The 14,208-nt window shown below is 33.1% G+C and overlaps 6 protein-coding genes across 6 annotated transcripts; 5 read left to right on the top strand and 1 right to left on the bottom strand.

Annotated features, from left to right (window-relative positions):
- Positions 1-2,943: 2,943 nt before the first annotated feature.
- SMF1 (divalent metal ion transporter SMF1) lies at positions 2,944-4,641 on the top strand (the record flags this gene model as incomplete). The annotated part of the gene is made up of 1 exon (XM_001644132.1): positions 2,944-4,641. The coding sequence occupies one exon, from the start codon at positions 2,944-2,946 to the stop codon at positions 4,639-4,641; it is 1,698 nt and encodes a 565-aa protein (XP_001644182.1).
- Positions 4,642-4,801: 160 nt separating this feature from the next.
- IES6 (Ies6p) lies at positions 4,802-5,218 on the bottom strand (the record flags this gene model as incomplete). The annotated part of the gene is made up of 1 exon (XM_001644131.1): positions 4,802-5,218. One exon carries the CDS (start codon positions 5,216-5,218, stop codon positions 4,802-4,804), a length of 417 nt encoding a protein of 138 aa, XP_001644181.1.
- A 2,129-nt stretch (positions 5,219-7,347) lies between these two features.
- GLY1 (threonine aldolase GLY1) lies at positions 7,348-8,514 on the top strand (the record flags this gene model as incomplete). The annotated part of the gene is made up of 1 exon (XM_001644130.1): positions 7,348-8,514. The coding sequence occupies one exon, from the start codon at positions 7,348-7,350 to the stop codon at positions 8,512-8,514; it is 1,167 nt and encodes a 388-aa protein (XP_001644180.1).
- A 1,245-nt stretch (positions 8,515-9,759) lies between these two features.
- FRD1 (fumarate reductase) lies at positions 9,760-11,172 on the top strand (the record flags this gene model as incomplete). Its single annotated transcript, XM_001644129.1, has 1 exon — positions 9,760-11,172. One exon carries the CDS (start codon positions 9,760-9,762, stop codon positions 11,170-11,172), a length of 1,413 nt encoding a protein of 470 aa, XP_001644179.1.
- A 439-nt stretch (positions 11,173-11,611) lies between these two features.
- Positions 11,612-12,067, top strand: TCA17 (Tca17p; the record flags this gene model as incomplete). The annotated part of the gene is made up of 1 exon (XM_001644128.1): positions 11,612-12,067. One exon carries the CDS (start codon positions 11,612-11,614, stop codon positions 12,065-12,067), a length of 456 nt encoding a protein of 151 aa, XP_001644178.1.
- Positions 12,068-12,980: 913 nt separating this feature from the next.
- Kpol_1059p9 (uncharacterized protein) lies at positions 12,981-14,183 on the top strand (the record flags this gene model as incomplete). Its single annotated transcript, XM_001644127.1, has 1 exon — positions 12,981-14,183. One exon carries the CDS (start codon positions 12,981-12,983, stop codon positions 14,181-14,183), a length of 1,203 nt encoding a protein of 400 aa, XP_001644177.1.
- Positions 14,184-14,208: the final 25 nt, after the last annotated feature.

The raw sequence follows: 14,208 nt of genomic DNA, 5'->3' as shown, positions 1-14,208 counted from the left end.
TTCTTAATAGCCAGTATTAAAGAAGCAAAATATATAATTAGCTATGTGTGATAGTTAGAGTAAAAAAAAAAAAAATTAAATATCGAAGAGAAAACAAATTTTCTAATATTTATAAATGCTTAATTTTTTTTAGTTAGTAGCAGGTAAAGTCTGTCTTATTTCTTGGATGGTGGTATTAAATATTGCCTTTACAATCACAAATTTTAATAGAGATTATTTATTAAAATAAACTAAATCAAAACAAAAATTTTATAATTAATTGAAAAATTGTGGGTTTTAATTTCAATAAATATCGAAAATTTAAATAATGTTCGTAGAAACCACCATAGAACTCCAAATACAAATCGAATTCGAATCAAAATATATGTATAATGATAACAGTACGTTCATATGGATAGGTGAAAATGGTAAAACCTATAATCTGGTAGTTGATTTTTATTAGCAGAATAGCTAGACAAAACAAAATTCTACTATTCGGCATCGGAATCGATCCAAATCAATCGGTACAAATCGAACGAAATCGAAAATAAGAACCAAACCAAACTGTTGTTATTGTCGACTGCAACAAGACAGACAAACAAACAAACAAATGGTAACCCAATAAAAATAAGCGTAACATATTTTTCTTCCTCTTTTTCCCAGTGGAGCTGGCGCACAAGCAGTGAGTTTGGCAACAGTAGAAAGTGGGTAACTACAACACAAAACATACTATATATAAATAGAAAAAAGAAACGAAAAGGAAATGTTTGTACTTAATATATACAAAAAAGAAACGAGTCCCAACCACCTATCCGGACTCCAAAATCTTAAAGCCTAAAAATCACAATGAGCCCATATTAAAAAACAACAACAGCATATTTGCCACAGAGATACACGTGACAGTAACATAAATGCATATTTTTATATGGCCATGGTCATCATGACAGAAATTCATCAATGCTATGAATACCTTTAGTGATGACGGGAATAGATACTGGGTCAACTATATACATTATATATCTGTAATTATCAACACTACTGCGGAAACATTTCGCAACCGATTTAATTTTGGGAATTGAAACTGTTTAGTGATCATGAACTAGGGGAGAACTCCTTTAACTTGAAACTCATCCAAGTTTATATAAAAAATATACATTTCTTGTAATGGAATTAAGAATTATAAAACAAATGTATTTCTTAAAAAATACATTACATTTATATAAACAGCGCATTTATATATTTTATCCCCCTTTTTCTTACATTATGCAAATCCACATATACAGATCAGCCAACAAGGAAAGTATCCAACCCAGTTTATTAAATTAATTATAACTCCGGTAGCAAAAGTAAGGTTCATCAAAACAAGACACAAAAACAAGCAATCAAACAAAACACAGTAGAAAAAATTAAAATAAGAAGTTGGCGCTTAATAAGAAGAAAATTGTATTTAACCGCCGACCTTATCATTTCTATCTCAGATTTGAAAATTTAAATAGTGGGAGAATAAAAAGTATGAAACAGCATACTTATATACGACTGAAGTTTCGATAATTAATTATTGTGTATAAGTGTAGAATATGTTCTATCCAGATGTCACGAGACCTTTCATTTCTGAGATGAATTAATTTGGATATCTGCTTATAATACATCTTTCCTCTGTCCTTCTTCCCAGATCTTTTTAAAATCCGATGGTTTTTTTTTCACCTAGAATAACCTACCTCGTACAAACTGAACACAAACATAATTATATATGCATATTACAGTAGCTTGGTTCCTGAAAAGTGACGAGAATCAAACTTTATATGATTGATCACATCATTCTCGCTTAGAGAGATTTGAACTATGCCAACTATACAAGATATAATTAAGGTTTCACAGTTCAATTTGCAATTCCTCTTTTATTGATTTATGTTTGTGTTTTTGGTTGTACTTCCCCAAAAAAGGACTATAAACGAGATAAAATTCAATCTAAGATCGATGAACGTTATTTTATCATCATTCCTCACCGTTTACTATTCTTTCTTTCTTTTTTCTTACCATGATTCCTCCAAAAAATGTTAGGAAGCATCAGCTAAACAACTGATGGTTCAAGATCAATGTATACAGAACAACACCTTGTTTGAATTAAATTTTCGTATTCAAAATGAGCAAATACACTATATAAACACCAAGATCAAAGATCAGAAACCTTTAAATTCTACATTTTTGCACCCATTTTATATCATATATTCACCTCATAATTGATACTTGGCTGTCAATCACCTGACCTAAGCTTTCCCATTCTCCTTTCCTGCCTTCCTCCCCCCATTCATGCTTCTCTCTCGTTCTTACTCTTTTACTACCAGCATTGCTGAGAACGACCTACTTACAAAACACCAAATCAAACTATTGTTGTACGTTACGTTGCAAAACTTTAACATCATCATTCTCCCTACATTAGAATCTCGTTTCACTCACAAGAGAGCAGAAGAAAATAGGTAAAAGAGAAATAACCTTTGATTTGAAACTTTTCATTAGAATAACCAAAAAATCAAGAGAAAAACTAATACGTCGATGAATTTTTTTAGCGTTCAGTAAGAAAGAATGAGAATAGCTCTGAGAACCAGTTGAGAGATGGGACCTTTGACTGTTACTGTTACTAGTCTAGTTAAGTAGATTCTTCTCGCCAATGAATCTTCGAACATATCAATATGGAAGGGTTTACTTTAAATTATTTACACCTTCACTTTTTACTTCTATTGTTGAAGTCTTGACCTTATGAATCAGAACCTATCCACACATATATATATATCATCATTATCATCATCATCATTAAGTTTATAAACTAGATATCTTCTTGTGACAGTGGATTTGTGATTTTTTAATTATACTGTAGAATCTAGTAAGGCACTTGGAATGATTTTTTAGAGTTCAGAACTGTTGATACTTAAAGTCATCTCGTATACTAATTCTTTAAGCTGAACAATGAGTTATGAATCTGAAATTGTAAAAAATGCTTGGAAACCCATAGAGATAGAAATCTTCGAAAGCGATAAAGAACTAAATCCACGTGTTGGTTGTAGCAATGACATATTAAGTCAAATTATCGAAGTTGTAAGTTCTAATGGAATAAAACCAAGTAATTCTAATGATGATGAGAAAGATGACTCTAAAGGGAAGAAAATAGTCAATTCATTTAGTTGGGGGAATATTAAAACTATTCTAAAGAAATATGCCAAATTTATTGGTCCTGGTATTATGATTAGTGTCGCGTATATCGATCCTGGTAATTATTCTACTGCTGTCGATGCTGGTGCATCAAACCAATTTTCTTTATTATGTATAGTATTGGTCTCTAATATTATTGCCATATTTTTACAATGCCTTTGTATTAAATTGGGCTCTGTCACTGGTTTGGATTTATCTCGTGCCTGTAGAGAGTTTTTACCAAGATGGTTAAACTTAATTTTATATTTTTTTGCAGAATGTTGTATTATTGCAACTGACGTTGCTGAAGTCATCGGTACCGCAATTGCGCTGAATATTTTAATCAAAGTTCCATTACCTGCAGGTGTTGCTATATCAGTTGTTGATGTCTTCATTATCATGATATTCTATCGTCCAGGTTCATCTTCGATGAATGTAGTCAGATATTTTGAATATGGTGTGGGTATGTTAGTTATCGCCGTATTTATTTGTTTTTGCATCGAATTATCATATATCCCAGATACTACATCTGCTGGCCAAGTATTCAGGGGATTCGTACCCTCTGCTCAGATGTTTAAAAACAATGGTATTTATACAGCAATTTCAATTTTAGGTGCTACTGTGATGCCACATTCTATGTTTTTAGGTTCTGGTTTGGTTCAACCAAGATTACTAGAATATGATTTAGACAATAATAATTATTCAATGACCGATTCTGCGTTGGAGGGGAAGAAAAGTAAAGAACAAATTATGGAAGAAAGATATTTTGATTATAGACCAACTTTAGATGCAATCAAATATTGTATGAAGTATTCGATAATTGAGTTAGTATTGACATTGTTAAGTTTTGCTCTTTTCATCAATTGTGCAATTTTAATTGTTGCAGGTGCTACTCTTTATGGTTCACCAGAAGCTACTGACGCTGATCTATATACCATCCACGACCTGTTATCTAGGAATTTATCATCCGGTGCAGGTACGATATTCATGCTGGCATTATTATTAAGTGGGCAATCTGCTGGTATTATTTGTACTATGGCAGGTCAGATTGTAAGTGAAGGCCATATTAAATGGAAATTAGTTCCATGGCAAAGACGTTTAGTGACGAGATGCATCTCCATCATTCCATGTTTAGTGATCTCAATCTGTATTGGTAGGGAAGCACTGTCACTTGCTTTGAATTCTTCTCAAGTTGTACTATCCATCTTACTACCATTTTTAACGGCCCCATTAATTTATTTCACCAGTAAGAAATCTATTATGAAGACAGAAGTATTATTAAAGGACACTGACGAAGTTTCGGAAGATGAGAATTCTGTCGATGGTGATTTACAGGTGGAGAATGGGCAACGGACCAAGACTGTTTATATGGCTAATAACTGGTTTACTACGATTATAGGAATCTTGATTTGGATCTTTTTAAGTATTTTAAACATTTACGGTATTGTACAATTGGGTATTACTGGCCAACCATAAATAGGCCTTCAAGAAATATGGAACTTAAATAAAAAGTTAACAGATCTTTATAATGCATTAAATAATATATGTATATATTTATATTCATTTTGAATTAAAAAATATTTATGAAATGATGAATGGGAGAAGGGTCGAAAGAGGTATGTAAGTATGGTATCGATCATTTTAAGACGAAATCAGCACCTCTTAATTTCAAATACTGTTGATCAACACCAGTAGTCATTGGTTTTACCACTAATTGGAATATTTCTGAGTTGTAATAACGAATATTATTTGTTGGACTTTTATATTTACCTATAAGACCGGTAATATCACAATATTTTTTTGGAGGCTTTAACGATGGTGGAGCATTTACTGTGAAATGCGTTACGTTATGTTTTGGGTTTCCTTCTACATTGTTCAATCTTTTCATTTCGTCAGCCACCAGTTGTTTTGATGACTTATGCCTTCTTCCTGGTTTTTTGTATCCGGCTCTTTTATATTTTGAAGGTTGTTCAATCAAATTTTGATGAGCTACTGTTCTTAGGAACTCTAATCTTGCATCGTAATTGCTATCAGCTCTTGGTGTGCCAGACATGATTTAGGAAGTGAATTTATTTTAATTTATGGTAGGTATATGATTTAGTTCAATTGTTCCGATGATGTTTTGTCGACGTTATCCAATATATATGTGTGTGTGTATAATCTTTACCATCGCAGTTATGTTATACCTTTCTTTAAATCAGATTGGATTAATGAGACCTTGATTAAAAATTAGTAGTTTGGTACGAACATGTATCAGAGAATAAGTTACCCGACATTGTCTTCCATATTTTCAAATATCTTGATCCATGTGACTTCAATCGTCATCATGGTGAAGAAATGGATAAAGCACAGTACTTGTAATGGTAATAGTCAAGATAATAACAGTGTTGTTAGTGAAAAGACAACAATGTACGGATGTCCACCTATGGAACTGAAATACAAGCCCTAACTTTAATATAGTTAAGCCTTACTCAATCTGCTCAAGTTCAAACAGACGTAAAAGAAATCGATTCCGGTGAAATCAAAGCCTAGAGAGACAGACAGAGAGGAGGAGAGGGAGATTGAGATTGAGAGAGAGATGGACAGACAAATAATTAACCGCTAGCTTCACAGATATTTTCATGTATCTAACTTAACTCCATTTTTGGGTATACCATCATACCTGGTATATAAAATTTAGTTCAAACGGCACCGACCATCAATTTAGCTCAGGTTATAGGGAAGTCCGCCAGTCTGAGAACAAAACCACACCTACAACAAATACAGACATCATCTTTGCTGTACAGACCCCCCCCCCCCAACTGCCTGCTGAAGTTACAAAAGAGAGAGACTAACCAGAAACCAAAATTCAAAAATAGCTCTTTCTCTAGCTCTGTCAGTCTGTCCACCTGCCTACGACCAGACCTCCCCCCCCTCCGCTCCCATCCCTACAACCAGCCTATCTCAGGAACCCAGACCTGCCTGTCTGCCTAGCGTTCTCCCCCTATCCGCCTCCCAGAACTAAACTTATTCCGTTTATTTTTCATCGTCACTGTCAGCAAACTGCTCGGTCCCGCTCTCTCGAAATGCATCACCACCACTACGCTCCACCTCTCTCTCTTCCGTTTTCGATTCGATTCGATTCGATTCAACTCACTTTCCAAAATGTGAAAAACCGTACAAAAAGTAAAAAAGTGAAAAAAAAAGACATACAAATTACAAACTACAAATTACGAAAAAGAACTGTGAACGTTTCTTGTGGCAGACCTGCCTCCAGAACTGTTCGGGATGCCCAATTTACTCAAAATTCTCTACTGGTTTCGGTTTCGGATACTCAACAATTGAATTGGGTTACGTACTCTACCGCACAATAGCGTACAGTACGTATTCGAATCAAGAATATAACTATATGTTATGTTATGTTACACACTATCCATCTCTCTCTCTCGTTTTGATACATGGCATCACTTAACAGTGCTCTGCACAGGACTGTTCCCACAAGACTGCGTGAGACCAAGAAACTTACTGATGGAATTATGAACTTTTTAGGTTTCCCACTTCTGGGCTTCTGCTTTACTTTTTATTTTTCCTTTTTATTTTTATCTTTTTTTTTCTTGTACCGTATTGTATATTGGCAGTTAGTTAGTTAGCTAATGGTTTCTGTTTTTCCCTCTCTGTCTTTTTATGGGCGTCTCTCTCTCTACAACAGAGGTGGAACAGCTGCAGGTTACTAGCCTATTCAATTCGAAGTTAGTTAAATGGTATATGGTATACAGATTATGGTGATGAAATGAAAAAATTTTTTGCTCATACATTGGTTCACACTTTGTACTAGCATCAAGAAAAATTATCTATTTATAATAGAGTTAAACTCTCTTCGATTAGATAAAGTTTTCTCTGTTTCGAACTTTGATCTGGCCTTTACAAACTATTCCATTCTATTCTCGATTCAATACAATTGATACGTAACATACACACCATTCATATATTGCTATCAATAAATAGATATATATATAGATATATATTTCACCTCTGGTATTTGCAATTTATTTCCATATTTAAACAAAATCTTTACAGAAACGTAAAGACAGTGGAAATTAACTGAAATTTCAATTCATAGCAATTAGGTCTATACCATACATTATAATAATAAATACACACGTTTAAATTCCCCCAATTTATTCCAACTACAATATTCTAATAATGTCTGAATTCGATTTACCTTTACCTTATTCTGGTGCTTCAAACGATTTCCGTTCTGACACTTTCACCACTCCTACAAAAGAGATGATCGAAGCTGCTTTGACTGCTTCTGTCGGTGATGCTGTTTACGGTGAAGATTCTGACACTGTCCTATTGGAAAAAACTTTGGCCAAAATGGCAGGTATGGAAGCAGGTTTGTTCTGTGTTTCGGGTACCTTGTCAAACCAAATCGCTTTGAGAACTCATTTGTTCCAACCTCCATATTCCATCTTATGTGATTACAGAGCTCACATCTATACTCATGAATCTGCTGGTTTGGCTATATTGTCTCAAGCTATGGTCGTTCCTGTAATTCCTTCAAACGGTAACTACTTGACCCTAGAAGATATCAAATCTCACTATGTTCCAGACGATGGTGACATTCACGGTGCTCCAACCAAGATTATCTCTTTGGAAAATACTTTGCACGGTATCGTTCATCCTTTGGAAGAATTGGTTCGTATTAAGGCTTGGTGTATGGAAAATAACTTGAAATTACACTGTGACGGTGCCAGAATCTTTAACGCTGTTGCCCAAGCTGGTGTCCCATTAAGACAATACGGTGAAATTTTCGATTCCATCTCCATCTGTTTATCCAAATCCATTGGTGCTCCAATCGGTTCCGTCTTGGTTGGTGACTTGAAATTCGTCAAGAAGGCTAACCACTTTAGAAAGCAACAAGGTGGTGGTATTAGACAATCTGGTATGATCAGTAAAATGGCTTTGGTCTGTGTCAACGGTGACTGGAAAACTAAGTTATTATATTCCCATTCCTTGGCTCACAGCTTGGCCGCCTACTGTAAAGAAATCGGTGTTCCATTGGAATCTCCTGCTGATACCAACTTTGTCTTCATCGATTTGGCTAAGGCTAGAATGGACCCAGATGTTTTGGTAAAGAAAGGTTTGAAATACGGTGTCAAATTGATGGGTGGTAGAGTTTCTTTCCACTACCAAATCTCCGAACAATCTTTGGAAAAAGTCAAGTTGGCCATCGGTGAAGCTTTTGAATATTCAAAAGCTCATCCTTTCAACTCTAACGGTGCCACTAAGATTTATCGTAGTGAATCCACTGAAAAGATGGATGTAGACGGCAATGCTATTCATGACGTTAAGACTTACAAATATTAGTCTTAATTACCATTAATGAGCATTAATTTATTAAAAAAACATTTTTAATTATTATAAGGTTACGTGGCATTGGGGTTTAAGGCATATTGTAATTTTTCTTTGGTGTGTCTCATGGACACAGTTAATGAATAAGGTTTTTATTAATCAAATGGGGTAATTTAATATTTTCTTCTATGAAATATTCTAATGAGCATATTCGTATATCAATTCTGATTTTGCCTAAGTCAAAATCAATTTTCTAATAATTACGCACATTTGAGAATCAATGGTTCTATATTATTATGATTTTTTAATATAGAACTCACCCTATTGAGGAGGGACGACAAGTGGTTAGCATTCATTTCATTATGTATACTAATCGACTTAATATGTTTGATTCTTTTGGTAATACGAATTCTGCTCCTGCTTTTGAAAAGCATAATCATTCTACATGTTAACATTTCTGCATCTGCTCTGATATATAATAATTGACATGATATAGATAAAAAGACTTCAACGAAATGTGTCATTTTACTGAATGATATTTTTCTGTTGTACGCCAAGATGTGAAAAGTGACAGTAACTAGAAATGTAACTGATTCACTTTAATTTCCATTTCATTTATGTGCTTGGCATGTATGTCTGTTGTTTTGATGCATTATATGGTTGGTTCAGTTTCAATTCTTATAAAATTGTTTTGTCCCTTGTGACAGGAGTTATTTCCCACTCTAAAGAGTTATCATCCCTCTTTATGATCTTTAAGGATATAATTACATAAAATTTATATATGATAGACAGTTGCACGCGCACAGGCATTGACAATAGATATTTTGATAAAGAATATAATTATAGAAAAAAGTCTGTTAAGGCAATTTCTTCCAAAAGAATAGCTGATCCTCTAGTTTTAAAGCTATAATATCTTGTTAGCTGATGGTTGGTCTCACTAAATTGGCTCAATGGATCTCCTGATCGATCTTCTATAATATATAAAGAGGGGCATTCGAATGAACACACGTGATACACAGAATGCCTTCTCGTATCCGCTCGTTCCAGTATCAAGATATATAAAAGAGTTGAGGTACGACATGAAGATATTTCGTTTCGAACCATCTCATAAAACAAGTTTCGAATTTAAATTAGTAATCAGTATTTGATTTGTTTAAGTTAATTGTTCATTGATTTTAACCTTAATTTTATAAAAAGTCAATATACTAAATTAAAGATATATATATCTATACATACATACATACATACAATAATACAGCAATGTCTACTAAGAAACCTGTTGTCATCATTGGTACCGGTTTGGCTGGTCTATCTGCTGGTAACCAATTGGTTAACATGCATAAAGTTCCAATTATCATGTTGGATAAAGCTTCTTCAATTGGTGGTAATTCTACCAAGGCTTCAAGTGGTATCAACGGTGCTAGTACTATCACTCAGCAACAACTGAATGTAAAGGACTCCCCAGATCTGTTTTTACAAGACACTGTTAAATCTGCCAAAGGTAGAGGTATCGAGTCATTGATGAAGAAACTATCTCAAGATTCTAATTCTGCTATCCATTGGTTACAACAAGATTTTGATTTGAAGTTAGACTTATTGGCTCAATTAGGTGGTCATTCTGTTCCAAGAACTCATAGATCTTCTGGTAAATTGCCACCAGGTTTTGAAATTGTTCAAGCATTATCAAATAAGTTGAAAGCAATCTCTGAAAGTGATCCTGAATTTGTTAGAATTCTATTAAATAGTAAGGTTGTTGATGTCTCAGTTAACAATGAAGGTAAAGTCGAAAGTATTGATTATGTAGATGCTGAAGGGAAGCACCATAAAATTGCCACAGATAATGTTGTATTCTGCTCAGGTGGTTTTGGTCATTCTGCCGAAATGTTAAATAAGTATGCTCCAGAATTAGCAAATTTGCCAACTACCAATGGTCAACAAACTACTGGTGATGGTCAAAGGATTTTAGAAAAATTAGGTGCTGACTTAATTGATATGTCTCAAATCCAAGTTCATCCAACTGGGTTTATTGATCCTGCTAACCGTGATAGCAAATGGAAATTCTTAGCTGCTGAAGCATTAAGAGGTTTAGGTGGTATTTTATTAAACCCATCTACTGGTAAGAGATTCGTAAATGAATTGACTACTAGAGATTTAGTTACTGAAGCTATCCAATCTCAATGTCCAAGGGACGACAACAAAGCCTTCTTAGTCATGAGTGAAAAGGTTTATGAAAATTACAAGAACAACATGGACTTTTATTTGTTCAAGAAGTTAGTCAGTAAGATGACCATCAAAGAATTTGTTGAAACTTATAAATTACCAATTTCAGCAGACGCTGTTACCCAAGATCTAATCGACTACTCAGTTGATAAGACTGATAAGTTTGGTCGTCCATTAGTAATTAACGTGTTTGATGAAAAATTGACAGAAGATTCAGAAATATATGTTGGTGAAGTTACACCAGTAGTTCATTTTACTATGGGTGGGGCCAAGATCAATACTGAATCTCAAGTCATCAACAAAAATGGTCAAGTTCTAGCCAAGGGTATCTATGCTGCAGGTGAAGTGTCTGGTGGTGTCCACGGTTCTAACAGATTGGGTGGTTCTAGTTTATTAGAATGTGTCGTCTACGGTAGGAGTGCAGCTGATAACATCGCCAAAAATATAGAATAACTATCTTCTAAGATGTAATAAAAGCACCCAAAACGAATTATGCCATAAACAAGAAACTTTTTTGAGTTTATAGTACACTAATTTAATATATACATATATGTTAAACGTAAATAATGAATTTAATACCTAAATTAAAAACTATTTGTCTTTTTACATCTTATTAACATAAATTGTTCAAGGCACACTTCCATTAATGGAAAGGCCATCGTTAATTTTGCGAATTTGAAAACTAGCCATATTAAAGAACACTTCGAGACTACCTTTCAGAAAAATTGAGTTAAACAATGGTTCATGGTTTTAATATATATATGACTTTATTCTGAATGTTGAAATTACGAATAATTTCTTGTAAATTTTGAAATTGTATTGGTTTATTTCTTCTCCCAGGAGGATCCCATTATACATTGATTTTATAATACATATAAACCAAAGATTCGAGATGAGTGATGATATAGATTATAAACCATTATTTATAGCACTTATTGATGAAACAAATAAGCCACTTCTGATTCATGTTCCAGATGAAAAGTCTCAAGATATAGAGAAGGTACTAAAATATAACGTTTTCTCAAATATTTCATTGGATTATTTTGATAGTCAATTGTTCGATACCTTAGCATTAGAAACAGAGATAATGGTGAAGTTATTCTTTAAATTAGAAGGTGTTGCTGTATATGGTATGCTAATGAAACCAACTGGATTAAAAATTGTAATTGGTGTTGATGAATATGATGAAGAAGACGAAAAGATCAATGATCTTTTTAATAAAGTTAAAAGAATTTATATCAGAGTGAAATGCAATCCATTTGTCACTGCAGAAACCTCCAATGATGATGAAAATCATAAGTTCACTGTTGAAAAACTACAAACTAATTTAAGTAAGGTATTCCCATAGTCTAATTTTCTTTTATGGGTATTATTTGGGATGCCATGTACGTCAAATGCTCGAAATTAACCTTTTATTTTATATGATCTAAGAGTGTTCCTGTTTGTTAAGTCTCTACTACATATTTGGAGTGGATTTATCAGATATTTGCTATCCATTTTAACTCCTAGATCTGTGACATGTTTACTTTAGTATAAATAATGGATGACTCAAATCTCACTGTTCTGGCAAGACAGGGAGGTTTCAAATTATATCGCCAGACTTTGTCAAAATAATAAACCGCATAAGATGTATATTACAAGATTATTTAGATCCATTATTCTGGGTATAATAACATTATTAATAAGCCAATGACTAAATAGATACATCATCGAAATTCAATAAAATTATTATTGTTTTAGTATTGAATAATTCTCAAAAATATAATTCACCCACAAATATATATACATATATATATATGATGTGTTACCTACAAGACCAATGTCTAGTAATTATGGTACTTGTGGTATCCGTTAAATAATTATTCTTGAATATCTAGCCATTTATAACAGAAGTTATAGCAATATATTGTATATTTCTTATTATATTAGCTACAAATTTTTAATAAATTGGTAAAAATGTCTAAAGTTTCATTAAAATTTAATCCAACTATCCATTTGTACTTCATGGATGCTTCATATCCTCAAACTTTATGTTTCATTATCATTTACGTTTCATTATTTCTCTTTAATGTCTTATTTCGTTATACTTCGGGTTTCCGATTCGATTTTAAAGCCTTTGAACTTTCTATCCAAATATGTAAATAAAAGAAAACAGACATCATTGATTTCATGATAAGCTATTACTGAGCTAGAGGTAATCTAAAAGGGCAATTAAGAGGAATAAACTAGGTGCCCATTAACTCTAGAAATTGGAATTTGAAATGCCTATTCGTCGCTTGGATAGAGACGATCTCAAGGAACTTTCATTAGTTGAACCTGATAAATCTATTATTACTAGAAATGCTATAAATGGGAGGTTTTCGATATATAATGAAGGTCCGGATATCTCTGCATATCCTGCAAATATACATGAGGGGAATGAAGTTAACAGGAGCGCAGTTATGGGTCAATTTAGTGATAATATTTTTGCCTCAAAGCCAAGATTAAGAATACAAGATAATGAAGATACAAAGTATGGGGGAATTTTCAATGGCGAAGAGGATAGGGAGAATGGGTTTAAGAGACAAATCAGAAACAATAGATCTTTAAAGATTTCGCCAATGAAAAAAGCTATTTCTTTAGGATACTCTTCAAAGATATGTAAACAAGAAGGTCATATGGTGGAAAAATCTGATTCAAGACAAATATCTAACAATAGTCGAGTTAGATTTCATGAAGATGTAGAAATACAGAGTACTCCTTTGACGAAATATATAAATAGACCCATGTTGAATATCCTATCAAATGCAAGTAATGGTAGCAATAACAAGAAAAAAAACCCAAGAACTAGAATATTTGAACTCAAAAGAGAAATTGATCAAAATATTCAAATATTAGAAGACTACAATAAAGTAATTTCATATAACATTGGACACAAGAAGCGAGATATTTCATTACCTGAGGAGAGCAGCACTAGGACAATTAAGATACAAAATGATATTTTACGTAATGACTTTAATAGTAACAATTATAATAAGAATAACAGGAGACCAAGTTCAATAAATATGAAAAGCAATCATGTATACATGACAAATGAAAATTCTTATCTAGGTAACGAATCTTTAACCAGTGCTGGAACCATCCATTCAATTTCACCATCGATATTTTCACAGTTAGATCGATCTTCAATAGACGAATCAATGGTGATCAATACACAAAATAAGATGTATCCAAATATGCAAACGCCTACTAATGAACAAGATGAAGTGGTAACGAAAAAACAAATTGATTGGAATCTTGGTTCTAATATGATTGAAAAGTTCTGTGTAGAAGATAATATGTGGAAAACTTCAGTAGGACATTGGATGATAGAAAATTCTAAAGACGATAGTGATAATTGTATGCAGGTAACATCATCTCAAGAAACAAGCCGGCCTTATTTATATGAAATTCAAACGATGATTCTTAACTCATTAAACAATTAATTTTAATTGGATTTTTAATTCAGCT

The sequence above is a fragment of the Vanderwaltozyma polyspora genome, genomic scaffold (genome assembly GCF_000150035.1).
Source record: "Vanderwaltozyma polyspora DSM 70294 KpolScaffold1059 genomic scaffold, whole genome shotgun sequence".
NCBI classification, from domain to species: domain Eukaryota; kingdom Fungi; phylum Ascomycota; class Saccharomycetes; order Saccharomycetales; family Saccharomycetaceae; genus Vanderwaltozyma; species Vanderwaltozyma polyspora.
This window is presented reverse-complemented; position numbering and strand designations above follow the sequence as displayed.